Source organism: Triticum aestivum, chromosome 3B, assembly GCF_018294505.1.
Source record: "Triticum aestivum cultivar Chinese Spring chromosome 3B, IWGSC CS RefSeq v2.1, whole genome shotgun sequence".
Taxonomy (NCBI): domain Eukaryota; kingdom Viridiplantae; phylum Streptophyta; class Magnoliopsida; order Poales; family Poaceae; genus Triticum; species Triticum aestivum.
Window position 1 is genome coordinate 839,417,567 of NC_057801.1, and position 27,365 is coordinate 839,444,931.

Here is a 27,365-nt window from a genome sequence, read left to right on the forward strand (position 1 = left end):
CCAGCCCCTCCTCGCTCCGCCTTCCTCCTCCGTCCTACTCTCTTCTCCCTCCTCGAGTCGCCCCTCCTTCTCCCTCCTCCCTGCTACATTTTGATTTAGTAGGCTAGTTCATATGCAACATTCTGATTTAGTTGATATGATTCAGTTGATTTAGTAAGCTAGTTGATTTAGTTGATTTAGAACATTTTGATTTAGTTGATTTAGTAGGCTGGTTGATTTAGTTGATTTAGTAGGCTAGTTGATTTAGTTGATTTAGTAGGCTAGTTGATTTAGTTGATTTAGTAGGCTAGTTGATTTAGTTGATTTAGTAGGCTAGTTGATTTAGTTGATTTAGAACATTTTGATTTAGTTGATTTAGTATGCTACTGGATTTAGTATGCTAGTTGATTTAGTTGATTTAGGATGCTTTGCTCATATTGCTTTAGGAAAATATCACATGCTACTATTTTTCTTTCCTGTGAAGTGAATCATTAATCCTTTGCTCATATTGCTTTAGGAAAATGGCGCCACCACCACCACCACTATGTCGACTATGCAAGTCAAGGTGCGCCAGCAGCCTTGCAACTGGCAAGCTATTTGGCATCTACTTCCAGCCGAGTTTTCGTCATGCGGCGGTAAGAAATTAGATGAAATGTAACAACTATTTTATTTTTAGTGTTGGCATTACTGCATTGTGTCATTTTTCTTTTCTTACACAGACCGTCCCATGCAATGTGAGGCTGACACTCAACAAGCTGACAGGAGACACTGTGACATTTGAGGCTCCTGGGGGGGCCGTACACTATGGAGGTCGAGAAAGGACGCAATATGTCACAGATTGGAGGAGATGGATGGGCCCGTTTCCTCGCCCGCATGCGTCTTACTGGTGATGAGTTGATGAGCTTCTCCTTCAGAGCAGAAAGATGATGAAGATGACGAAGATGATGAAGATGACGAAGATGATGAAGATAATGAGGACCCACTCGATGAAGATGATGAGAACCCACTTCATGAAGCCATCGTAGCTCAAAGAATGAGGCTGAGCGAGGAGGAGGTGTGCAACCTATGGGACATAATTCCACCACGTGCTGACTTTGTTGGGGTGCCATTCATGACCTGCCTGACAAGTACCATGGTCGATCGACATGATATGGTATGTTATACTTACAAATGCAAATTGTCCGATGATATGCTTAGTGTAGAGTCCAATGATATGTTGTGTGGAATCTAGACTTAATAGAAATATATTTGCAAAAGTATGTGTGAGGCTATTTATTAATTGATATGTTTTTCTTATTAGAAATTGCCAAAGAACCTATCTGTGAGTTGTGGTATCGAGCCCGATGAAGAAGGCTCAGTTGGACTACGCCTTACCGCAAGGGGCTCCGTCACCACCTGTACTTACCGCATGGACACAGACGGTCGCACACACTTAAACTCAGTTGGGTGGGAGAGATTCCTCGTTGGCAAGAATCTTCGTGTTGGACAGGCCATCCTAATTACTATCAGGAACACCCACAGCCCAGGCTTGAGGATGATGATCGTCGTCGATATCATTTAGAACTACATATGTGTGTGTGGCTATATCATCTAGAACTACATATGATGATCGTCGTCGATATCATGTAGAACTACATATAATGATCGTCGTCAATATCATCTAGAACTAAATATGATGATCGTCGTCGATGTCACCTTGTACTGCTTGAGGATGCATGTTGAGTATATATGAAATTGTTATCTAGTACTCCCTCGGTTCCAAATTACTCGTCATGGTTTTAGTTCCAATTTGAACTAAAACCACGAGAGTAATTTGGAACCGAGGGAGTACTACCTAGTACCTATAATGCTTTATGAAATTGATATCTAGTAGTACCTAGTATCTGGAAATTGTAGTCTATTGAAGCTGGAGTGGGGAAATGGTGAAAGATATAATAGTAGAGCGGGCTCAGGAAATCACTATAGCTAACTAATAGCAGCGCGTTCAGGAAACTTGCTGCTGATATAGTCAATAGTAGTAGCACGGGCGCAGAGAGCGCTACTACTAACAGTTAGCTGTAGCGCCTTATTGGTAGCGCGGGTGCCCGCGCTGCTGATAGCCTCAAAACCCGCGCTATTACTAGGGTTTTCCCTAGTAGTGAACGTGCATGTCCGGACAATACTAAACCATAACCAAACAATAACACATTAATTAATTTCAGATGTAAATAGTTCATCCATTACAATATGGCTCATTCTGTCAGACACAATGCAAGTTTACAAAATGATACACAAAATGCATCTCCAACGATTCGTCACCATTACACAAAATATCCCATTTACACGAACCACCGGCTTCATGTTTCCTCGTCCTCTTGCCTGTATTTCCTACAAAATGTAAACAAGTTGCGATTACATTCATAAAGACAATGGTACCATAAAAATTTGTATAAACCATGGCATTGAGAACAACTATTACTTCGCAAGGTAAGCTAGTACCAAAACACCTACCAAGGAAGGCTCTCCATTCAAGTTTAGGTAACCATGTAAAGGGCATGTAAGCACTAGTTAAAATGTCCTTATTCTAGACACTATATTCATTGATAACAAGAAGGCTTCTATGAAGATCAACAAGTTAAACTGTACAAGGAGGTGTCAATTAGATGACTTTCTATGACCACATTAAAATTTAGAAAGTAGTTGGCAACATAACAAATGGTTTTAAACTAAAACTAAGAGCGACCTTCTCTGACATTTGCTCATTTTATGGAGCGTAATTGTATTTCTCACCAAAGATTAAACATAATGGGCCACAAATATGTAGGCGTTTACAGAATACTTCAGACTTTATTTACCGCGGTAACTTCTATAGCTCAGACCTCTAAAAGCAGCCAAGCTAGGTACTACAACTACACTATACAAAATTTATCCATGTTCTGGTTCTTTTATCATATGCAACATAACATTCGGTCTTAGTAATTAGTCTCTGTTAGAAGTCCAAGTATATATTCTAAAAACAGCAGAAAGGTGATTCACAAATACTGCATTTTCACACAAAATAACAAGAATAATAGCAGCCAACTTAACAGATCCAAGTGCAACCTAGGATGCCCATTTCCGAAGCCATGTATGCTATGACAAAAAGATCATCATATTTGCTAAACTTGTAAACATATCATATTTATGTCATTCAGATAAGCAACAATCATGTGGATAAAACTACACTCCATTCATAGCATGAGAAAAAAATTGGCAATTTGAAAGGAAGGCTAATTAACTACCAAAGTTCCTCAAAGCTGTATTCTATCACTGTTTGTATAGTTCATATGATTAATAGATGCATCAAAATACCTGATAATGACCTAGCAGGTCGACATATCTTCGAGTACGGAAGGTGAACCGTACATAGCCAGGAATTCCCAGGACACCATGTGCTTGAGGTTTTCGAAAATCCATTTCTGCAGCACAAAGCACATTGATATTGGCAATGCTCCTGCATACCCTTCAGGTACATAGGCAAATGCTGACACACCATGTGTCGATTGAACCCTGAAAACCTCAGAGTGTCAATGGTGTCAAGTAGAAGTAACAAATGCATCTATAATATTCAGTTGGTTAGGTACACACTTAAAACTTCAGAAATCTCCAAAGATACATACTTGTTATATCTTCTAAGTGGTATTAGGACTGATGCAAAATGTGCAGCCAACTGTTCGACATTCAACTGATACCTATCTTAGTATCTCAAAATGTAATCCGATGAGCGTAAAATTTCCATCTCAGCATGAAAAATTATTGTTCAAATCGGGGGAGAAGTTATTTGCAATAGTAATGGACTACAATACAGTAGTATGAATGTACGTCAGTCTGATGGTGCATTTCTTTTCTTCATTCCAACAAAAGTACAATCATGGTTGTGCTTTCATACGCTAATCACAAATGACTAATGGAAGGATGATGTACAGACGAGCAACCAGAAAATACCTATGTACCTCTTACTTGACTACGACGCCATTGTGCACGAATAGAAGCAGCTTCTTGAAGAATCCTCGGTTCTTCCTCTTGTTCCAGATTCATGTACAACTATTCAGTTGCACCCTCACATTTTAACATGTACGTAGGTCTGATTGCTTAGTTCTCTATTGAATACTCTGCAATGTTATTGCACATAAATGGATGTATTCATTACACTTATTACAAAGAAAAATATAGTATCTCCCAAAGAAAATAATCATGGATTCATGTACAGCAATCATGTTTTCATTACACTTACCATCAAAGCATTAATCATGTATAATGCTGAAATGACAAAATAGGTACTTACCCTGGAACCACCAAAATCATGTATCCTGGATTTTAGTGGTTCCAGGATAAGTACCTATTTTATTACCAATCCTCAAACTTAACAAAGTAAGCAGCCTCACTTATTAATCATGGACCTGGTCATCTTTAATGACTAATATCTATTATGCAAAATTTATTTTAGCGAGTCACCTACCACAAAGATAAAACAATAATCAAAGCTAGGTCAGAGGCGGAGGCAGGGGTGCAAACAGGGGTCAAACACCCCCCATCACCTCACCCCCCCTGTGAGTTTTCATTACCTGGTACCGATATAAACTATACGTATACGTAAAGTGCAAACTTGTTTTTTTTGAGTGTTTGACACTAATGGCCTAGCACGAATTTTCCAGCCCAAACGCCCAATGTGACAAAGCATCCCTTGATGCCCTGATTGATCGTTACGCATCAGAAAAAAAAGACTACATGCATCCGTGAGATCAGGTAGTCTGTTTCCTATCCTTCCGGTAATTTTGTTCGTGGGCATCATGGCTTCTAGGGTTGCTAGCTCTGTGCGCCCTACACCGTTGTCTCCTCTGCCCGTCCGCCGCTGCGGCACAAGGCGGAGGCCACTCCACTCCTGTGGCGATTGAATCCACGATGAAGACCATGCCAGCTTGTGTGCTGCACCGGCGTCATGCATCACAAGATCAACTTCAAAGAATCTAGGTACATCACTGGTAAATAATATTTGTGAATTGATAATACAATTCCATTGAAGACAGTGTCGGTAAAATTACAATCTAGGATTCTAATTTTAATCCTCATTTAACGTTTGAAACATTATGTTTCAATCCCTGGAAGATGAATAGAAAGGATATAACAGAAACATGTTTGTTTTTCCCCAGCCTAACATATTTGGTTTTCATGCCCATTGCTTCTAGCTCAAACGTTACAGAAAATGCAAATCCACCTGAGAAGCAACCGTTGTAGATGATAATTCCAACCCCAATCCTGTTGATATGCAACTGGTAGAATGTAGTTTTTTTAATATATTACCAGACATATGTTGCAATACAATCATATCAATTCTACTCTAGGGACTATATTCTTGTGTTGTGTCTCTCAAACGATTATTATCTTCCTCGCCCCCCTAATGTCTAAATCCGGACTCCGCCCCTGATCTAGGTTCCATCTTGCATGCTCAAAGAATAAGATTTGGCATATCATTAATGACAAAACGGCCAAATAAGAAAAAACAAGCAACCTGGCATAATCTCAATTACACACTGGAAGAGAGAATAAGCAAAAATAATGCAAAACCAGCAAATAGTATAACATAACTCAAGATGTGGAAAAAAATACTCACCTATCCAAATCCACTTGATGTGATGCAGGCATTTGACTATAAAAATCATCCAGTGGCCTTCTGTGTTTTGTTAGTAGTTGAGTAATTGTCCAAACATCCACCAAACCTTTGAAAGTTTGTTTGACCCTGCAAAAAATCACTATCCAATTCAGTCTGCTAACAATCACATATATAGTATAAATAGAGAATGATAGTAATCGATGGCTAGGGTTTAGTGCTTCAAAATCATTTTTATTTCCATGAATCAAAGCAGCACAGATTTGTTTTGGAAGAGATCAATATGCAGAGAGATGAGGGCACCTGCCATTGGGGCTATTGAAGGTTCATCGCTGGGAGTTAAATCTGCACACACACAGACACACACACACACACACACACACACACACACACACAGAGAGAGATTACTGATGCCGTTGCCGTCGTGGATGGGTAAGAGAGATGGGGGCACCAGCCACCACGCTCATAGTCTCCAGAAGTTAAGGGAGCAGAGGCCGCCCGCCTCGTTCCGAACCACCAAGGCCGAAGGGATCTTCTCCCGCTCAGATCTGCTACCATGGGAGTGGGGAAGAGGGAGCTGTGTATGGGTTCGGCGGTGGCACCATAGGAGGGAGGTGAGAGGTGGCCTCACCGAGCGCTTGGGCACGAACATAAAGTGCCGCCGCCGGGAGCTGGGTGAGGGCATCGGTGCCGCGGGACCACCTCCACATGGGAAATCAGGAGCGATGTGGGGATGGTGATGGAGTGGTGGGGGAAAGAGATGGACAGAGTGGTGGAGTCGCCACCGGATGCAAGCGTCGCCGCCGCCGCTCACATCGTAAGAGAAAGAGATAAGGTAGAAAGGACAGTGAGATAGCGGTGTTGTGTTTTTTAGCGGATGATGTATTAGGATTTAGGAGGTGGTCTGTGGCGGCGCGCGGCATGAAAATTTTGGATGGGGTTCGCGTTAAGTTTCGCAGGCGCGCACGTACTGATATTTTGGCCACCCAGTTGACGGCCCACGGTCGGTCGGGAACATTTGCCGTCCGACTATGTGATAAGAGTGCAACTATTACCGTCCAATGGTTTGATTCTATACATCTCAGCATTCCCGACTGACAATTGGCTGTTATATGTGAGTAATACCAACCAACAGTTTGATAAAAGTTCTACAAACAAACAATCGGTCGGCAAAACTGACTTTTCCCAACACACGTCTGTAGGGAATGCAGTGTCATGGTGTAGTGAATTGAAAAGCATTTGAAATGAACTCTGAAAAGGTTCCAAGTTGGCATGGTATCATCATTTCATCCACATAGCATGTGCAAGAAAGTACATAGGGTTACGACAAAAACTGAATGCACTTCGTGTACAAAACGGACAATCTCTTTCGAAGTATCAGGGTTTCATACAGAAACTCGTTTGTTACAAAGGGATTTCACCAACATAGCGTGTGCAACATATATCTCTCCGGAGCATCTAACTAAACCATACATTGAAATGATGTAAAACATTTAAATGCAAAAACAAATGCGACCATAATCGCAACCAAGGTAACAACTGATCCAACTGCATAATGATACCAAGCCTTGGTATGAATGGCATATTTTCTAATCTTTCTAATCTTCAACCGCATTGCATCCATCTTGATCTTGTGATCATCGACAACATCCGCAACATGCAACTCCAATATCATCTCCTCCTCCTCAATTTTTCTTATTTTTTTCTTCAAGTAATTGTTTTTTCTTCAACTAAATTTAACCTGTCGACAATATGGTCGGTTGGAATCTCCGGTTCAACCACCTCCTAGATAAATAAAATCTATGTCACGTTGGTCGGCATAATTGTCATAAACAATAAAAATGAACCAAATAGTTATCAAAAGATAATATATACCACATCCGAATCATAGACAGGACGAGGGCTGACGGGGGCGGATACCAAAACCATCGCACTATATAATAACAAGAAATAATAAAAGTAAGAAAATTAGAAAAGTATCTATCTGAAGTAAGAATTTTTTCTTTCGGAAAGAAGATAAGAACAAGAGGCTCACCACGGTGGTGCCGGCGACGATATCGGCGCGGGTGATCGACGGCGGTGAAGACGGGGACAGGACGTGATGGACCGCTAAACCTAGACAAATCTCGAGGAAAATGGAGCTCGGAGGTCGAGTTTCGTGAGGAGAACGATTAACTAGCGTGGCTCAAACATTTCATCGAACACCTCATGTGCATAAGAGGTGAGCTAGAGCACCCAAATGCCCTCCCCTCGTCGGCCAGAAAAAACAGATCACTGTGGAGTGCTCTGTTGTGGCGATGGGGTATATATAGCCAACTCATTTGTCCCGGTTCATGGTACAAACCGGGACTAAAGCCCGGCAATCTGTCCCGGTTCAAGCCACGAACCGGGACCAATGGTTGTGGGCCAGGAGCGAGGACCATTGATCCCGGTTCGTGCCAGGAACCGGGACAAATGGGTCCATACGAACCGGGACCAATGCCCACGAGGCCCCGGCCGGCCCCCTAGGCTGATGAACCGGGACAAATGCCTCCATGGATCCCGGTTCTTGACTGAACGGGACTAATGGGTTGGCCAGGCCCGAACGAAAGCCATGTTTTCTACTAGTGTAGCTATAAATCCCCTTGTTAGAGTCCAGAACAAAATGGAGCCTCCTTAGGCGTTTCGATTTTTAGCCGTCGGATCGAAATCTCCTCGCGACACAGACCATCGGATCTCGATCCAAATCGCTTTGGGTCATTGGATATTTACCCGATCAACTTCGACCGTCAGATAAAATTCCAATTGCATCAGAATGCAATATCCTTGCCCCACCAGGGTATTTAGTCATTCACATATGGGTATAAAACCGCAGCAGCACCGTGGTGAGTGAAAACCTAGCCGCCTCCTCCGGCACTTGCGTTCCGCCCCGCGCCTCCCCCGCGCCCAGCTCCTTCCGCCTTACCGCCGCCTCCTCTCCCCTCCCACCTCGCCGCCGCCTCCCCTCGCACTCGCGCCCTCATCCCCCGTCTCCCACTCGTCCTCCTCCCCGCTCCCCTTCCTGGCGGCTCCGGTCACCACCCCCGTCCACAAGGACCAGCAGCCACATCAGGCAGCCATGGGGCCAGAGCATGAGCAACATCCCTGCCGCCATCGTCGCTCGCCCCGGTCCCCATCCTGCAGCGGTGGCCGAGGAGGACTAGCCGCGCCACGGCCGCACAACTCGTCCTGCAGAGGTGGTCCACAGGATCGGCACCGGCACCGGCCTCTTTGCTCCCGCTCGAGTCATGGAGGGACAACCAGCAGCGGTGGCCCAGATCAACGACTAGCCGAGGAGAGTCGCCTCTGATCCTGCAGGGAGCCCGACGGCTGTCTCCTCCTCCGCAGCCGCACACGAGCGGCCAGCCCTGGACTAGGTCGCGGCACCAGAAGCGGACGACGGAGGCATGTCCAGGTGCGCTCCTCTCCCTCCCTCCTCCTCTGTGCGTGTGTGCGCTCCCATGTGTGTTCGTGTGGGATTGATTCCGTTTGCCGTATTGCAGCTGGTCTGAGATCTAAGCGCACCCATTGCTTCTGCCATTCGTCGGCCACCTGGTAGCAACCTGGTAGCAGGCTCGTGAGCAAGCGAGGTATTTTGGGTATCTTATCTATGTGAGAGAAGATATCATTGCTTGGTCTATGAAGCTTTCTGTTAATAAAATCATTTCATTACTTTTGGGGTACAATCGATAACAAGGTTGAAATATGTAATTCGTGTGTATCATCATCTTCACTGCAGGTTACCAATGGAACTGATGGACTTCTGCTTAACACAAATAATTTGGTGGTGCTTGCATCTGGGAGTGAACTGGTGAGCTATTTCATCTCCCCTACCATCTCCTGTTTCTTTTTGTGCAATTCATAAATTAATCTGTTTAGTTGGTGTAGAATGAGCTTCACTGAGTAGTTTTTTTGAGATAGAAATATTAGTTGCCATGGGGATTCCTCTCTGTCAATATTGAATGATAGCAAATACCTGCTTGAAATCCTTTGAATTTCATTTGTATCTCAGTCAACTTGATGTGCTCCGCCACGTTCTGGTTAACCATATGATGTCATGTGCACTTATTTCCTCTTGGAGAGGCATGCATTTTGACCTACTAATGGCTGAACTTTATTTGAATTTTTGTTGCATGTTTTAGTGTCACGGTTCTTCTCTACTATAGGAGGAAATAAGATGGGGCATGTGTTTATGTTTTCAAGGAGAAATATTGCAACTGATGCGTGTACATTAGGTGAGCCAAGTTTCAGGGTTATCTTTGGTCGATTCTTTTCTGCTGTTACTATCATGGTTCTGCACATGCATAATCGAGTGTTTTATAGCTGAATGTTCTTCTGCATTCAAATTTTTTTTTTTGACATTAATTAATTTTCAATTGAGTGTAAAGCAGCAACGATATACAATATGTTTATCCATGTGGTTTTAGTTCCCAGAGAATAATGCCTTATGTTCAGGTTTTAACTGAATATAGAGAAATATTTACTTCGTGTGAGTCAACTGTACATGGATGATTTCTTCAGTATAAGTCAATGTGTAACTATTGGTAACCCAATATTTTGGCTTGGGAACAGAAAAAGCTATCATGCCTTGATGTCATGCTACAAGCAAAATAGTTTTAGTGAATTTTGTGGTTTATTTCACTAATTGGAATTATTGATTTTTCTTTTCTCCAAGGTGGCTTAGGACCTTGGACACTAAATTATGCACGTCTCAATTTTTCACGTCATTTGGGATAAAAAAAACCTTCTTGCATATGTTGGTGAAAATTATGGTTCTATATGGCAAAGCATTTTTCTTCTCTTGACAAGTCAGGAATAAGCTGACAGTATATGTTTGAGATAGTTGGTGCTATTGCTTCCATCCGTTGATTTTTTGTTTTTTCATGTGTGATGATCCTATGCAGGACTGCAGATCAGTGCATACTGCATTTTAAAATTTATAACAACCATACGTTTAATTCTTAGTGTAGGTTCGTTTCACCTTGTTTTCTGAAACAAAGTGATGCCTGTGATCAGAGTATACAGAGGTCGAAGAACTACACATTTGAAGCAATTCAAATGAAACAGGGCATGGTTATTGTTGGAGTTAAACCCGACGTAGTCGCCGTATCCGGATCGTATACGGAACAATCGCCTAGATGTACACGTGCATGTATGTGAGCCCGAGTAGGACTAGTGTTAGATACCGATTCGGTTTGCTAGTACTAGCTAGGCTGATATATATATGTACGTATACCCCTTGTAAACTTGTACCGAACCAGATCAAATCAAAGCAATAAAGTGCAAAGGCTCGACACGAGCCTCTTGGCCAACTCGGCGAGTCTGCATATTGTGTTTCCGACGAACTTTGTCTACGATAGCTAGCTAGACACGAGAATCCATCCACCAGGGTGCTTGTCTGCTTTTGTACCGCTGTACGTGCACGTCTCCGTCGAAGCAGCCGGAAGCAATCGGCTGTAGCTTGTACGTCGCTGCGTATTGTCGGAAAGTACTCGACAACAGCGTCATCAAGGTCGGGACTGGGCCAACAATTGGTATCAGAGCAAGGTTGATCTTCTAGTAACGGAAGATCATGCCGGACGACGAGAAGGACAAGACCAAGCAGCTGGTGGAGTACTCCGGTGCAGCTAAAGTAATTGCTGCTCTGGCGAGTTCGTCGTATCCACGGTTTGATCGCGAGAACTTCGGGGTCTGGAAGGCCCTCATGGACTGTGGTCTCCGCGCCAACGAGCTATGGGACGCGGTGGATCCCGGAGGCGACGCGTTCAAGAAGAAGGGAACCGAGCACCGGAAGGATCGGCAGGCGGCGTCAGCGATTTACTCGGTGATGCCGATGGATGTCCTCCAGCACCTAATCGCCAAAGCAACGGCGAAGGAGGTGTGGGATACGCTCAAGCTCATGTTCGAGGGACACACCCGCGTCAAGCAAGCCAATCTCCAAACTCTCCTAAGGAACTATGAGACTTTGGTCATGGGCGACAATGAGTCCGTGGATGCGTTCGCTTCACGGGTGGCTACTCTCGTCAATCGGATCCGTGCGCTTGGTGAAAACCTCACGGAGACCTCGGTTGTCCGGCGGTTCTTGCGCGCAGCCCCTCCCCGGTACCTGCAAATTGTCACGGCGATCGAGCAGTGCGTCGATCTCGCGACTCTCTCCATCGACGATCTTGTCGGACGGTACAAGGCTCATGATGAGCGTATGCGGTACAGTCTTGGGGACGGGAGGAACGACGAGCTTGTGATGCTCACGAAGGCGCAGTGGATCGCCCTAGAAAAGAGAGGCGGATCCATAAGCAGTAGCAAGAAGAAGGGGAAGCAGCGTTCGACGAGAAAGAACTTCGCTGACTCGGACGACGACTCAGATGATGAGGCTGCACCTGCACCACCGAGGAGGAAGTTTGACATCAGAAAAGTGAGGTGTTATAACTGTGGCCTCCTTGGTCACTTCAAGGCTGACTGCGAGGAAGCACCGAAGCAGAAGGCGCTCATGGCCCAGCAAGGTGATGAAGGTGACATGATGTTGATGTGCGAACTCGTGGACAAGGTGGATCCAGTTCTTCAAGCATCGGCTAAAGAAATTGTCGTGCTCCGTGAAGAAAAAGTTCACTGTCAAGATCATGGTTCGGAAACTCATGTCGACGCTACGGACATGGGGGGTGATTCCGAAGATTACGTCGATGTTACGGGCATAAGTGCTAACTTCGCTGGAGCGGATGCAGCAATTGCCGCGTGTACTCGGCCATGGAGAAGCAGTCCTCGTACAATGTATCCAGAAAAAATAAAGGCGTACGTGGCGCCGGAAGTCCACGAAGAAACAAAAGCTGATGCTATTACTTGTGCAAAGACAGAGACACATGTTGCAAGAGAAAACACAGACATGGATGTCGTGACTGTTGGGGCTGGTGCATCAAGTACAGGTGCAGCTATGGTACAAACACATGGAGTTGGTGGCCAAGGCGTGGCACTCCATGGCTCAGCCAACGGACAAACAGGGAAGTCCAAAGGCAGCAGTTGTTGCAACCTAGCAAGCGGGGCAAGATGCATCCCAGGAACGGGCCGTGACAGCAGCCCAGCAGGAGGGCATGAGCCAGCACGTGAAGCTGAGCGAGCGGCTTCATGCATGGCACCGGCGTATTCAAAGTTAGAGGATACAATGGAACCGTGTTTGCTTGTTTCGCCAAAAGCAATATGCAAAGCAAAAGGTGATGTGTCGCTCCTGAAGGTACAAGGAGCCGCGCAAGCAACTTCGCCTCCAAAAGTAAAGGAGGAAAGGATACTGTCATCTACATCCGTACTCCTACAGCCGGTGTTACACCCATATTCGGAGAAGTCTCTTCGGACAAAAGACCCAGAAAAGGTGAAACGGAGTGGGCGGCGGTGTCTAGCAAGCGCCAAGGAACCGGCGGAATTCAAGGGCGCAAATACGAAGGAATATTGGCGTCAGGCTATGGAAGAGGAGTTGAGGTTGATTCACGACAACAATGCTTGGGAGCTTGTGGATCTTCCCAACAACGAAAAAGTCATGGGTTTCAAGTGGGAATTTATGATCAAGAAAGATGTCGAAGGGTCCGTGAAGCACAATGCAAGGCTAGTGGCCAAAGAGTACGTGCAAGAGGATGGTGTGGACTTTGAAGAAGTGTTCGTTCCTGTTGAAAGGATGGAATCGGTGAGACTACTCATCGCTCTCGCGGTTCAGGAATCATGGAAGATACATCACTTGGATGTAAAATCCGTGTTTTTGAATAGCGAGTTAGAAGGAGATGTGTATGTGAATCAGTCACCGGGATTCATCAAAGAGGGAGAGGAACACAAGGTACTGAAGCTACACAAAGTCTTGTACGGGCTACAGCAAGGCTCTCGGGAGTGGAACATCAAACTTGATCGAACGTTTGATTTCTCTTGGATTTGAGAAAGCCCCACTAGAGCATCCAATGTACAAGAGAGGTGAAGTCAGGGATCGTCTACTAGTTGGCATCTACGTCGACGATCTGTTGATAACTGGAGCAGATGAAGAGGCGATTGCAAAGTTTAAGCTACAAATGAAGGAGCTTTTCAAGATGGATGATCTAGGTTTATTGAGTTGCAACCTCGGGATTGAGGTACATCAAAAGCCGAAGGGGATCACACTATGCCAGGAGGCATATGCAAGGAAGATACTTGAAAGCCGTGGCATGAAAGATTGCAATCGCATTGTCACTCCAATGGAACCTCGTCTTGAGCTGAGCAAGAAGAGCAAAGTATCCGTAGTTGATGCAATAGAGTATATTGCAGCGGCCGCTGCGGCGTGTCAAGGTGTGTGGCTAGGGAAGCTACACGGTGATCTCATGGATCGAGATCCGGAACCAGCGGTGCTCAATGTTGACGGCGAGTCTATAACTTTTCTACGCGAGGATCCAGTGCGGCATGAAAGGAGCAAGCACATTGATACGGTATATCACTACATAAAGAACTGTGTGGAAGAAGGTAAGATGAAGGTCAACTACGTTTGCACCGATGATCAACGAGCGGATATGCTAACCAAGACTTTGGACCGGCAGAAGTTCTTGGAGATGCGAAGAAGAATCGGCGTCGGAGCTGTGACGTGACGACGTCGTGTTTAGGGGGTGATTGTTGGAGTTAAACCCGACGTAGTCGCCGTATCCGGATCGTATACGGAACAATCGCCTAGATGTACACGTGCATGTATGTGAGCCCGAGTAGGACTAGTGTTAGATACCGATTCGGTTTGCTAGTACTAGCTAGGCTGATATATATATGTACGTATACCCCTTGTAAACTTGTACGGAACCAGATCAAATCAAAGCAATAAAGTGCAAAGGCTCGACACGAGCCTCTTGGCCAACTCGGCGAGTCTGCATATTGTGTTTCCGACGAACTTTGTCTACGATAGCTAGCTAGACACGAGAATCCATCCACCAGGGTGCTTGCCTGCTTTTGTACCGCTGTACGTGCACGTCTCCGTCGAAGCAGCCGGAAGCAATCGGCTGTAGCTTGTACGTCGCTGCGTATTGTCGGAAAGTACTCGACAACAGCGTCATCAAGGTCGGGACTGGGCCAACAGTTATGAGGGTCAAGGGTCATCAATAACCATAAAAGCTTATTATTGATCCCTGGATACATTATAGCATCTATTGTTATGGGAGAATGTGGTAAGCTATTAATTTAGTCTTTTTTTGCTTTTCTCTGATAGGTCCAGTGGTGTTGGGCACCATTTTTTGTGCTGGTTGTGTTCACTACAACTTTTACAGGGTGTCATTGTGTTTCATTCTTCCAGGTTTTCTGGCTTGGTGAGCTCCCTAATTTGGCAAGGACCCCGGCCCGAACGGCATCTTTGTGTTGCGCTGTGTTGGTTCCAGTTCCACACACGCGCATCGGAGGACGCGTTCCAGTTCCACGAGGCCTCTCTTATCCTGCAAAACAGTTCCTGGGTTGGTGGTTTCTATCTCTTCCGAGCTCTCATCTCAATTTTCAGGGAGACTTTCGACTGCACTTTTGCGTACTGAACCTACACAATTGGGCCAAAGTGGCGTTATGTATCAAGTGGTCAACAGGGATATAATATAGACCCTGGCTGAATATATGAGGGGGTCAATTATCAGATGTCCTTCATTTTTACCCTTTGCATTTGCTTTGGCTGGATGAAACGGACCGTCAGTTAATTAGTTGTTGTGCCTATGGCTGCTTGCATTAATGATTCCATGTGTGCATTATTAACCACTGAAAATCATTGGCTTATCATACAAGATGCAAACCATCTGATGTGGCTCTAATGTAGTACCACTTCATAATCTTGCTTCTGTTAGTAAAATGAGACAACTATTACTATGCTTAGTCGTTTGTAGTTCTGGTAGTTGTGAGAAACTTGATGAGGTACAGTGCGGAATGACACCCATCCAGTTATAGTATACCTTTTTTCCTAGGTTCTATTATTTATCTTCTTACTATGTATTGTTCCCCTGGTGGTCGCGCCTAAAAATAACTAATATTTTTCCTTGACATGTTATTATTAAACTTATGCCTTTATTCACACAAATAGTTTATGATGCTGTTTTGGTTACCAATCTTTGTTGTTTCCTATAAAATGATTAGGTGCTACAATACATCAGTTTGGGTTCTACTGTCATTACCATCTTTGTGTTGTATGTCTCTCTCGACCTTTTACTTTCATGTATTTATTTTTGCTTTTCTGTGAATAAACCAAGAGAGTAGGATGTCGGCTTTGCTTCAAGATACCACTATGAATTTAGGAGCTTCCTTGACTTCATGTGATGGCATGACGACGGGATCACGAAGTTTAGGTGTTGAGTGTGTTCCATGCAAGGATTTGGTAACCGAGCGAAATTTCCATTTACCGAGCGGTTACCGCGATTATCGATGCCCCCCGGTAAATGGGCCTACCGAGCAAATTATACCGGCCCGTTTGAATTTTTTGCACGGCCCAGCCAAGCCAGAGGAAGCCTACACACACCGGAACACAACCACGCAGGAAACCTAGCCGTCTTTCTCCCCAAATCGAGTCCCCGCAAGAAATAGGCTGCTGGGCGTGAGTGAGACGGCGGCGGCGGCGTCGCCCAATCCGCCCTTAGATCTCTTTCTCACAGCAGCGCCACCGTGATCTCACCGCTTCACATCGTCCACCTGGGGCGCCCTCCGGCATGGCGGGTGTTGGAAGGGGGATGGGGCGGGGCAGTGGCGATGGCGATGGCGGGTTGCGAACAGTGGGGGTCGTCGCCGGCGTCCATATCCCATTCCCAGATCAAGAGGCTATTCTCGCGTATCATGGGAGAGGTCATGGCAGCGGCAGTGCAACTATCCCCGTCGGCCGTTCATCGGGAGGACAAGCAACGGGATTTCTGGATGACATCAACCGAAGCGGATTTGCCACCGGGGTGGCTCGTCAGGGTGGCATAAGCAGAGGCCCGGAGGTTCCACTGCCGATTAAAGAACCAACTAAAGGTAGGGTTGTGTCCTTGTGGATCTACGTTCATTTTTGTTTCTAATTTCCTGTCTAGTATGCTTTCATTTTGTCTTGAATCAAACTAGTTTACAGAAATAGAAGTAGTCCCAAATACCAGTATTTACTAGGTGGATCAACTTCTTTTGTAGTAATGTGCAGCAGGTTACACACTTCACTCGGCCTAGTTAACTGAAAGCACATATCCAAGAGATGCAACTAAGCTGTGTAACTTCACTCGACTTATACCTGAGTAGAAGAACCCAATATGCCCGCTATAACTAAACGCTTCACCTTATTTTATAGAAGTTGTCGTAGTCAATCCAAGTTAAATGGAACATAATTACATAAGCTTCTGTATTTTGGTTTAAGGTAATGCAAATGATGTAACAAACATATGGTGTCATGGGAAATCATTGGAAGGACAAGCATGGGAGTGTGGATATTGTGCTTTACTTAGACATGGTGGGGGTGCAACCCGATTCAAGCAGCATATAGCTGGATTGGGCCCTCATGTCTTCTCTTGCATGAATGCACCTCATCATGTAGTTGCCATTTTTCGGAAAGCCATTCCAGAGGGAGAGGCCCGAAGGAGGACTTCCAAAGAAGGAAAGAAAAGAGTGGTAGATGAGGTCAATCATATAAACAGTCAAGGTGCATCAATACATATTGATTGTGAAGATGAAGATGATGAGATACTCCAGCAGACCCTACGAAATTCATTACGTGGAGATCATGGGAGAACCAGCGTTGTTAAAGGAAGTGTAGGGAGCAGCTCAAGTGGTGTCAAAGACTTTTTTGACGTTGATTTGGCATATAGCAAGACTAGGCCACAACAGACAATGGAGGCGTGTATTAACAAGGTGGAATACGAATCTAGGATTGGGAAGGCTTGGGCAAAATGGTTTCATGCTAATGACATCCCTGGGCACATGCAAAATTCAAAGTTTGTGTATGAGCACATCAAAGAAGTGATTGAAGAGATAGGGCAGCAACATGTTGTCCAACTCGTGACCGACAATGGCTCTAACTTCAAGAAAGCATGTCTTGACCTTGTTGCAGATTTCCCACACATCACATGGCAGCCATGTGTAGCTCACACCATTAACCTCATGCTGAAGGAGATGGGATGCTTTCCTGAGATTAATGAAGTGGTTAGTAGTTGTAAGAGAATTTGTAGATTCATGTACAATCATTCAACTTTGCATGCTGAAATGCAGAAGCACATAGGTGGAGAGTTGGTGCGACCGAATGCCACAAGGTTTGGAACTAACTTTATGTTCCTAGAAAGCTTTTGGGATAAGCAAGAGAAATTCCAAGTGTGGATGACATCTCCAGAGTGGAAAAATAGCTCATGGAGTTCCGAGGTTGATTATGACTACACATATGATTGTTTGATAAGTAGGACCTGGTGGAATGGTGTGAAGCGGGTGCTGGATTTAATTGGCCCAATATATAGCATACTTCGATATGCTGATTCACAAAAGCTTGGGTCACTTTCTGGCTTTATGACAAAGATGATGCATGCTAGGCATCAATTGAGTTCATTGTTTTCTCATGATTCTCTAGACCAACACGAGTACCTAAATGTGGTTGACAAAAGGGTTGAGCATTTATACAAAAACACATTGATGGTTGCAGGTAATAGTTCTTGCTGCCATATAATTGTTATTGTTGGTAAAATGCTAATTATTCTTATTGCTGTCATTTCTATGGTCGTTGCAAACTAATTCTTGTTGCCCTGCTGTCTTTCCATTCTATAGCCGGTGTTCTGGACCCGGCAAGTCACTACAAGTATAACTTTGGAAAAAGTCTATCACACATGAGGGCACTCAATGCAGCACTTAAGAAGTTGGCTAGTCCTTCAGAGTTCATTGCTATGATTCCTGAAGTTCACTCTTATGTCAATACAAGAGGGGCTTTTGAAGGCATGTACCCTCGTAGTGCAGCTGAAAAGGTGTCCCCAACTGAGTGGTGGATAACATTTGGAGATACTACACCGGTGCTTCAAAAGTATGCTATTCAGATTGTTTCTCAATGCACCTCTTCAAGCGGTTGTGAGCGGAATTGGAGCACATACGCTTTAGTGCATACACTAGTGAGGAACCGTCTTGGTTTTGAAAAGTTGCACAAGATGGTTTTTTGCCACTACAACCTTGGGCTGCGAATCCGACTAATTCTTGGTGAGACAAAAGAGAAAGAGGTTGATACTTGTGCGTTGTTGATGAATACCTCTCTCTATGATTGTAACAACGAAATCATGGATTGGCTGGGCAACTCAACAAGTGATTCCATGCAAGATGAGGATGCGTATGATGGTGATGGTGATTGTCCAGTGGTCGTAGAGGTGGGACAAAAGAGAACTAGAGGAAGTGGGATGCCTCCAAGTGAGGAGGAAGAGGAGGAAGAGGAGGCAGAGGATGTAGATGATGGGGAGGATGATGAAGGTCAAAGCCCTTTAGTTTATATTAACATTATATGAATTTGTGTGGTTCAAGTGCTAACTTGTAATTTTTGTAGGTAACAATGACGTGCTGCCTAACGAAAACAGTGAACCTCTGCGGAAGTCTACAAGGAAAAGGAGGAAGAGGAAGGTAATAATGAAGTGCTAACTTTGTCTGTTTGCTTGCTGCCACCCAAAATTTTATATGCTTACTGCTATCTCATGCCATGCATCCATTTATTATATATTGTCAACAAATTCTAAGACATGATAATATAAACAAATTTGTTTGCTAACAACATGACATCTAATTTGCTCACTGGCAGCTTGATTCGTTTTAACGAAGGAGACTTGCAAGTCTAGAAGGAACTGAATGACAATTTGGTTTGTTGCTCAATGCTATGTACTGTGTAATTGACCGAATCGATGGTCTTTTGTTATGGGACTGTAATATATACTGGCTGCACTTCTTTTGTTGTTGGACTGCTATGTGTCTTCCTGTGTCTAATCTTAAGTTTAGTCTCTAAAGTCTGAAGCTATATTATTAGACTGCAATCTCGTGGGCTTGTGGCTGATGGTTTATGAGAATTGTATATTTTTGTTGGTCGTTCTATTGTTATATGTGTTGTGGGTCTCTTAAGGCCAGTTACTATTGCTATAAACTGCTTATATGCCATCAATATAGGGGTGATGCTGTCAAAATTTCAAAAAAAATAGTTTTGGTGTTAAAATTTTTGAATTCAAAAAATTTCATTCGAAATTTTCTCGGTATTTCGTGGTAACCGTGGTAACCGCATTTATCCGTCCCCCTCGGTAAAATTGCCTCATTCGGTAATCAAAATCTTGGTTCCATGGCCATGAAAATTTGGAAGCTCCATGATGTTCCTTTTACTCAACAGAAAGTTATACCAATTTTTCGCCTCTAAAACCTTAGCACAATAGATGCACTTGCAGCACTCATACATATTATGTGAGAAATCAAGTTGGAGATCATATGCTTCGAGGCTTGATCTCCTCATGTTTGTGTACACCGATTTCCCAAAAGTATTATGTGCTGCGCATATTCTTATTTCTTTTGATTAATTTAGAGCAAGGTAGGTGTGAAAGTTGCCGATTCAAGGCTCAACTCGAGCAAAACTTGATTTCTTGATTGTTTTGTCGATGCATCTGAGACTGACTTACTTCTCTACCCAGTTCTGCTCTGTAATTTTAGAATATATGTTGTCATGTGCTTGCTTCAGCTTTCGGTGTTGTCTTTTCTATCTAATGTTTTCTTCTTGCTTTTGTAATAGCTGCATATGTTTCCAAATACCAAATGTTCTCTTCTTGGTTTTTCAAGAAGCCTTTTGACCTTCTTATTATGCATGCATGTTGATGATACTGAGGTTATCGGCGTTCTCCTGCAAACTGAATTAATTCCTCTGTGCTTGCGTACCATGAAGATGGGCAGTGAGCTATAAAAAACGTATGTAGCTAACCATCTCAATCATCATATAAACGTATGTGTTGCCTTAGTAATGTTGGTCAGGTTTTCCACACTCCGTGTAGATTATCAGAAGCTACTCTTTTAATAGGCCCTAGGGGTATATTAACGAGAACTTTCCTGATATTAATACAAGACTTTTGCAACATCAGGGAGCATGGAAGCGGTGGCGGCAGTTGGATGCTAGGAACTTGTTGAAATGGTCCATCACTCCTCCTTCGTCCGCTGCAGGTGCTTTCTGATAGCTCCTCCTTCTCCATTGTCAGCAGGGTCTTGGCTGCAGTTCTGCAGTTCTACTATAGGTCCCCCCTCCCCCCTCTCTCTCTGACCACTGATCCACCCGTGTCATCGTGGAATTGCAGGAGAGAACCTATTGTGTTGGGCTCAGACGGTGCTGGCCGGTAGCTTGCCTTGCAAGATGATGCTCCCCTGCTCTGAGTCTAAAGGTACACCAATGATCAAAAGAACACCTGAATTTGGATACTGTTGTTTTGAAGCAAATTTCAACATTAAATTTTACATTGCTATCATTTTTAATCAGACAAGGCACTCTGCGCATTGGGGGAAAATGAGGAAGCTTTGGTTGCTTGGGAGAGTATTAGTAATGTCCATGTTCTTTGACAATCAGCGATGAACTTTATTAGAAACATTACACAATGCATTGGCGAGAAAACTAATGTTCTCTCAAACTGGTAATATTGATGTGTTCTCTTGAATGATGTGAAGTTAACGGATTGCGATGCCAGCATCAGTTTGATTTATAATAGGTTCATATGCATGTATATAATTATGTATTTCCTTTTTATCGAATTTTTAGTGATGCTTATTGCAGTATTACATAACTGAATGTTACCTTCTGATTTGATTTATTCAGGGCGGACAGGCTCAATGCTTCCTCTGCAGGCTACCCTGACAATGATTGTGAGGCTATAGCTACTTATACTTGTGTATGTATAAACTGGCATGATATGTATGTAATCAGAGGATGGATTTAGGTTTGATGCTACATTTTATATTCATAATCAGTAGACAGGAAAACATGTAGAACAAATCTTCCATACCATTTTATTTTACATTATGAGTGGGTATAGATTTGTCATGGATGTTGGCATGGAACTATTGTATTCTTAGGAAGAAAGTATTTATTCTTAGTTGTGGCAGGTTAACTGGTACCACATAGATCTTATTTCTTTCTTATCTTTTATGCAGACTTTTTCTATTCAGCCAACCGGAGATTTATTATTTTGAAGCTTGTTAAGGATATAGATGATGATGCAATTGTTGAAGGTAAAGAGTTATATGTGGTTTTCATGTAGTGAATAATTTGCTCTATTTTCTTAACTGAATTTGTTTCTGTCTGACGAGTATGGTTGGTTTTACGGTTTGCTGCCCTTCGTTTGGTTCTTGGTCTTTCGTCGCCTCGTGGTGTTGGTCTTCTGCTTCCAATGGCTAGGATATGGTGTTTCTACTTCTTTCTAGGGTGTTTGTCGTTGGTCCTGGCCTCCTGGGTAGGGACTCTACTGCTTCCTTGCCTTTAGTGCGTATCTGTGCTGCTTGTTTATATTTCTTACGCATGTCGTGTTGGTGGTAGCAGTCAGTTTGATTGTTCCATATGTATGGTTCGCGTGGTTATGCTTTGCTATATAGATAGATGGTTGTGGATCTGATATGTTTGGCCAATACTTCGTCCAGAAAAAAAAATGGTCGCACCATGGAACACCTTGTTGTTTATATAGGATGTGGTACAAGCCTGAATTTGTGTTCTCTTCTGATAGATATGGCATGTAATGATCGATCACCTTGTTGTCTGGAGTATTGTCTAAGTTACTATCCAAGATTTATTTGGTGCTTTATTTTACCTGATATGGTATGTGATGATGAGGCGGAATATGTATAAATTTCAGTACCAGTAGTGGGAAACCACATTGTCTCTACTTCAGATGGGTGTTGTTTGGTTATGTATGTTGCTTCTTCTTTATAGCTCATGCATGGCTAGAATTTAGAATCATTAAAAAAATTACTTGTATGGCCTTAATGATAGATGACTTGGTACTATGGTCATATGTGGTTTGGTCTGGTATTTGTTGTATGATATGTTGGGCAATCGTCAATTTCCCTTTTATGGAGCAAGTTTGTATAGGGATACAAAGTACAGTACAACAATATGTGCCCTAATACTAATGTATTTCCTTGATTCTCCAATTTAGACCTGAGCATTGAGACGTCCTTGCACTTGTGCACATCTTGGAAGATAAGAACCCAAGGTGATCTGCCATGGGCGCCCAGCGAGGCACATCATTTGGGCGCTTCGCCGTGGCTTCTAGAGTGTGGCTGAGCCGTCGGCGTCGCGTTGTGGTGTTGCCGCCCGCATAAGCAAGCTACATGGCGTCGAGAAGAAACCGGTATGCCTCATTCTCCTCTCGGCTTTGTTCCATCTGGACCATCACCATAAGCATTAGCTCTTTGATGTTGCTGAATTCAGCTTGCTGTGCTAATGTAGCCTTTGATTGGTCTTTTACAACTGTTGCTCCTTGCTATCATGTTTGGTCAGTTGCCCTTATGAACTAGCGGGTTTATAGTGCTCGAGTTTCATAGAAGATGGTGTTGTTGTTTGCCTGTCAAGTTTGTAGGGTTGTGCACAACTTATAGAAGATGGTGCTTCTTCAGTTTCTTTGTACAATTATGTACATATATTCTTCCATATATTTTTAGTGCCATGTATTGCTCATTCTTAATCTGAGGAATTCTAGACCCAAATTAAATAACCTCCGCAAATTTTGTATCGATATGCCTTCATGTTTATTGATATCTTGCAGTCATTCTGGTGCCATGAATCCATTAATAGGCATTCCCCTCATCTTTATTCTACAAATGCCAAAACGTCCACAACATATGGGCTACATAGATTTCAAGGTTGCTGACCTTACATCTATTAAGATATATGCTTGAATTGAGCATATCGCATTTCATCTTATTGATCTCAAAACTAGAAACAAAAGTTTCCATCGAATCATTTGAGAACTATCCTCCTGCTTACTGATAAATTGCAAGACGTTTAATTATAGACTATTATCCATCAATCCAATGTTGGCGTTAGCCAATAGGCATGCATCAGGCCAGTAGGTACTGTGGTGTCACTCTAATTGGTAACTTCACATGATAGTGTCAATGGTGGCTGTGATTCTTAAGCGGGCCTACTATGAGTAATCTGAACAACAGTAAAACCTAAATGTACAAACCCTGGATGATGGAGTTCACATGATAATGCGCTCTCATGCGCATGCACGTTATGATTATTTATCATCATAATGAGTAGAATAATTCTATAAGGTTGTTTAGGAAGATAAGTATGATTATAAAGTTTCTTGAGTATTCTGGTACAGTGTCATGAGATCATTTGTTCTTGCTGATGCCAACCTTCAGTGGGATATGTTGTCATGTAAACATCTAATATTTGTATGTGGTTATGTACACCTTCATAGGAAGGCTCACTGATCCCCATTGGTGTTTCAGCTCTACGTGATGTCCGCAAGGAATAGAAACCTTGATGCCTATGTTGATTCAAAGTATAGTTATTAAGCAAACCATTACTGTTATTAGTGCTTAGTTCCTCCTATATATTTGAGAAATTCAAATGATGGAATCAATGGTCTATATTCCCTTCAATTTGTGGAATATATATTGTGTAACCAATAGTGGACTGGGTGGGTGCTGCCATCGTGCCTTGCTATTTCGTGTAACAGCCTGAATCGAATATGAATCGTGTTCTACCAAGTCGGATATAATGTCACTGCATTGTAAATAAGTTATTATGTGATGGATTCTTCTTTGCTTTTGGTATATAATGTTCTAAACCTGCATACTTTTTCTTCATGATGTCAACCTATCGAATTTGAAGCGTGACCTACCGTGTTCGACCGTCACCAGGGAATTACACAGGAGCACCTAGGTGGAGCCACCCACCCACATCAGTACCATTGTATCGCATATACACATATTTTACCGCAGATTGTGGTGGACTTGAAAAACCCTGCAACTCAGCAGTACCAACGCAATGTGTTGCAACGTTTTCACTATTACATGCAGAAAATTTCACTGCAATACATCGACAGGGCGCGGCGTGCCGCCGCCCGGTCATGGCTAGTAATTTCCTATAGGAGTACAATGCATCGATGGTAGTATGGATACACATTGCTGCCCGTCAAGCCGCCGCCTGTCACTTGTGGTAGTACGTGAGGGTGTCCTCGGACGTCCAGCTGACGATGGCCGCTTCCCATCTTCGCCGTCAAGTCACAGTTTGCCATGTTGTCGTCGGCCGCCGGCCACGCTGTTGCGTGACGACGATGTCCAACTGCCAGCGCTCACTTCTCATCTACACTGTCAAGCCTCCGCTGATCTGGTTACATATTGATGATCAGTTCAGAGATAACTAGATGCCGATGAAACTTGATCCTTGAATCAAGAACGCAACGAAACCAAGCAAAATACCTGGATCTGAAATTTAGGATAATCAGATGATTGCTACTCACACGTGCATGCATGGAAGGAGTGATGCGTGCATGGGTGACCACGCGTATATGTCTCCGATGAGATGGGCCGATTTAGTCGTCCCAGTTCTCTGAGTGCTACCGACTATCGGCGATCAGGAGCGTCGCTGCATCAGTAAAAAAATCTTAGAGAGTAAAAAGTATATATATATAACACCCCTTTAAGACCTTATTCTGCACATCAACCGGCTTATTCTCATAACACTCCTCCGTCCCCGTCCGGAACCACATCCACCACCCACCATCCCACCCCCACCGCACCCACCCCCGCGCTACCCACCTTCTTCCCCACACATCCAACGACCCAACCTCCCTGACACATATCACCACCTTCGCCCCCAATCCCCTCCCGCACCATCCACGGGTCCACCTGTACTTCCTACGCCGCCGGCAGCAGTTCCACCCGGCGATCCCCTCGACCTTCCTCCGACACGGGGCGTTGCCGCCTTGACCAACCCAAAGCAGCCACACTCCTTCACCCCTGGATCCCGTTGCCTGCCACCTGCAGATCCAGCGATCCTGGGTGCCGTGTCCCACCCACCACCGCCCCCCGTGCGTATCCGCCATCCGCACGATGAGCTCGGGCACCACGCGCCGTCGTGCCGCGACCAACTACCCAACCGCGATGCAACGGTCGCCGCCGTCCCACACGCACAGTCGCGCTCACCCAGGCGTCGCAGCAAGCCTGCCGACGGACCACCTCGCCTGGATCCCGCGTGCCCCTGGTCCACAACATCTACCATCCACCACGGCGGCCCAACCCACCACCTTCCTCTAGCGTCGCCACCTGATTCCCGCCGGGGCGATGTGGAATCTGTGGATCCGGGGTTAGGGGAGGTTTGGCCGGCGCCGCTGGCCGGGCTGATCTCTAGCAGGAGCACGACCAGCGTGCATGTGGAGGGAGGCCCTGCTTGCAGTGCCCACCTCCCGCCGCTGCAGTGCGTGGCCGTCCACAAATGGTGCAGTCCATGCCGCTGAAGGTCGCCCATGGTCCATGTTTCCAACGCATGCATCACATAGCCTGCTGATTATGCAGTGCGGCAGTGCGTGCTTGCATACAAGTGCGTCCAATTAGGAATTGCAATCCACAGCTGCTCTGCCTGTGCAGTTCGCAAAGCACTTGCGTGCAGAAAATTTTGGCGGCGCGACTTTCTCTTGGTCTCCCCTTCTGCAGGTCCTGTCGCATTCCAACAGCCACCCTCTCTCAATCCAGTACCATGGCTGCCGGATCTGGCCCAAGTGCCACTTCTGTCTCCGCTTCCCCCCATTCTAACTCCTGTCTTCTTCCCCAACAGCCACTAGGAGGATGATGAGCGAGTCCCAGGCAGTTACCACTGAAGTTGGGCGGCATGCGACCTTGCAGTACGACGCGACAACAAAAACTTCTTCGGTGAGGACTTGCAGCTCACCAGCGAGCGTCTTGCGGTTGGCACTACACCGGCATGCAGTCCACTACCACTTGCAGTTGGCACAACGCGGTCGGCATCCAAAGCCCATGGGGGTAGCCTCTGTCAACCCATTCAGGTGAAGGAGCACTTGCTACTAACGAATATCGTTGAAGTTTGACTCATAGTACTGAAGTGTACTCCGTTGGGAGTCGATGATGGCTACACGCACCTGCTGAGTGCACCGCTTCAGCGACGACCTTTTGTGATCCTCAGATGTGGTTCAGTGTAAATGTTGTTTGTAGTTTGCTCGGCTGATACTCCACCACTCGAGCAGCATGACCATGGTGATGCAGTGCACCGCGACTCCAGCGTGCAGTGCAGTGGGTGTGTGCCCTCCTCGAGTACTCCTCGACTCCATGTTCTTCGTCGAAGACATGCAGCTCGTCCGCGAGTGGCTCATGGTTCAGGCAGCACGGTGCGTGCAGTCCACTACTTGACTTTTGTTTGTGTTTTGAGGTGGTGTGACGCCCGGATAGTTACGCTACAGTAATCCTTCGCTAATGATGCCACGTCACCTTGATTACTGTGGCTAATCTCGCATTAGTTCGAAAACGATTCGAATTCAAACTTGAATTTTTGGCAAACAAACAAAGTTTTCAAACTTTAAAACAAAAATGTTCGGACCGTGTCAAATATTGCATAGATAATTATGGTGAAGTAAACACATTTTTAGAAAATGGCTAAATAATTTAAACTGATTTAAAACAGAAAAGAAAATAAATAAAAACAAAACAGAAAAAACTAAAACCTAAAACTAACAGAAAAAAAAGAGGAGAAACCCCCCTCTGGGCCGTGGCCCAACTGGGCCAACCCCCAGGCCCAGCCGGCCCAGCCGGCCCCTCCATAACCCCCCACCAGGGGAGAAAC

The 27,365-nt window shown here is 44.6% G+C and overlaps 1 protein-coding gene and 1 long non-coding RNA gene across 6 annotated transcripts; one reads left to right on the forward strand and one right to left on the reverse strand.

Moving 5' to 3' along the window:
• Positions 1-2,148: 2,148 nt before the first annotated feature.
• On the reverse strand, positions 2,149-6,449 carry LOC123067001 (uncharacterized). 5 transcript variants are annotated; one of them, XR_006431496.1, is made up of 5 exons: positions 6,014-6,449; positions 5,609-5,734; positions 3,958-4,109; positions 3,310-3,507; positions 2,149-2,346 (listed from the first exon to the last, which is right to left on the reverse strand). It is a non-coding gene; the product is annotated as an uncharacterized lncRNA (long non-coding RNA). The 5 variants fall into 5 exon arrangements; XR_006431493.1 differs by having other exon boundaries at positions 3,951-4,109; XR_006431495.1 differs by adding an exon at positions 4,366-4,923 and having other exon boundaries at positions 3,310-4,283.
• A 9,829-nt stretch (positions 6,450-16,278) lies between these two features.
• LOC123068101 (uncharacterized) lies at positions 16,279-19,633 on the forward strand. The gene is made up of 5 exons (XM_044490590.1): positions 16,279-16,579; positions 16,950-18,218; positions 18,341-19,024; positions 19,098-19,171; positions 19,347-19,633. The coding sequence occupies exons 1-5, from the start codon at positions 16,279-16,281 to the stop codon at positions 19,359-19,361; spliced, it is 2,343 nt and encodes a 780-aa protein (XP_044346525.1). The 3' UTR covers positions 19,362-19,633.
• Positions 19,634-27,365: the final 7,732 nt, after the last annotated feature.

Coding starts and splice junctions, on each gene's coding strand:
- LOC123068101 (XM_044490590.1), top strand. CDS start 16,279: ATGGCGGGTGTTGGAAGGGGGATGGGGCGGGGCAGTGGCGATGGCGAT. Junction 18,219..18,340: donor AAACACATTGATGGTTGCAG/GTAATAGTTCTT, acceptor TCCATTCTATAG/CCGGTGTTCTGGACCCGGCA. Junction 19,025..19,097: donor TGATGGGGAGGATGATGAAG/GTCAAAGCCCTT, acceptor TAATTTTTGTAG/GTAACAATGACGTGCTGCCT.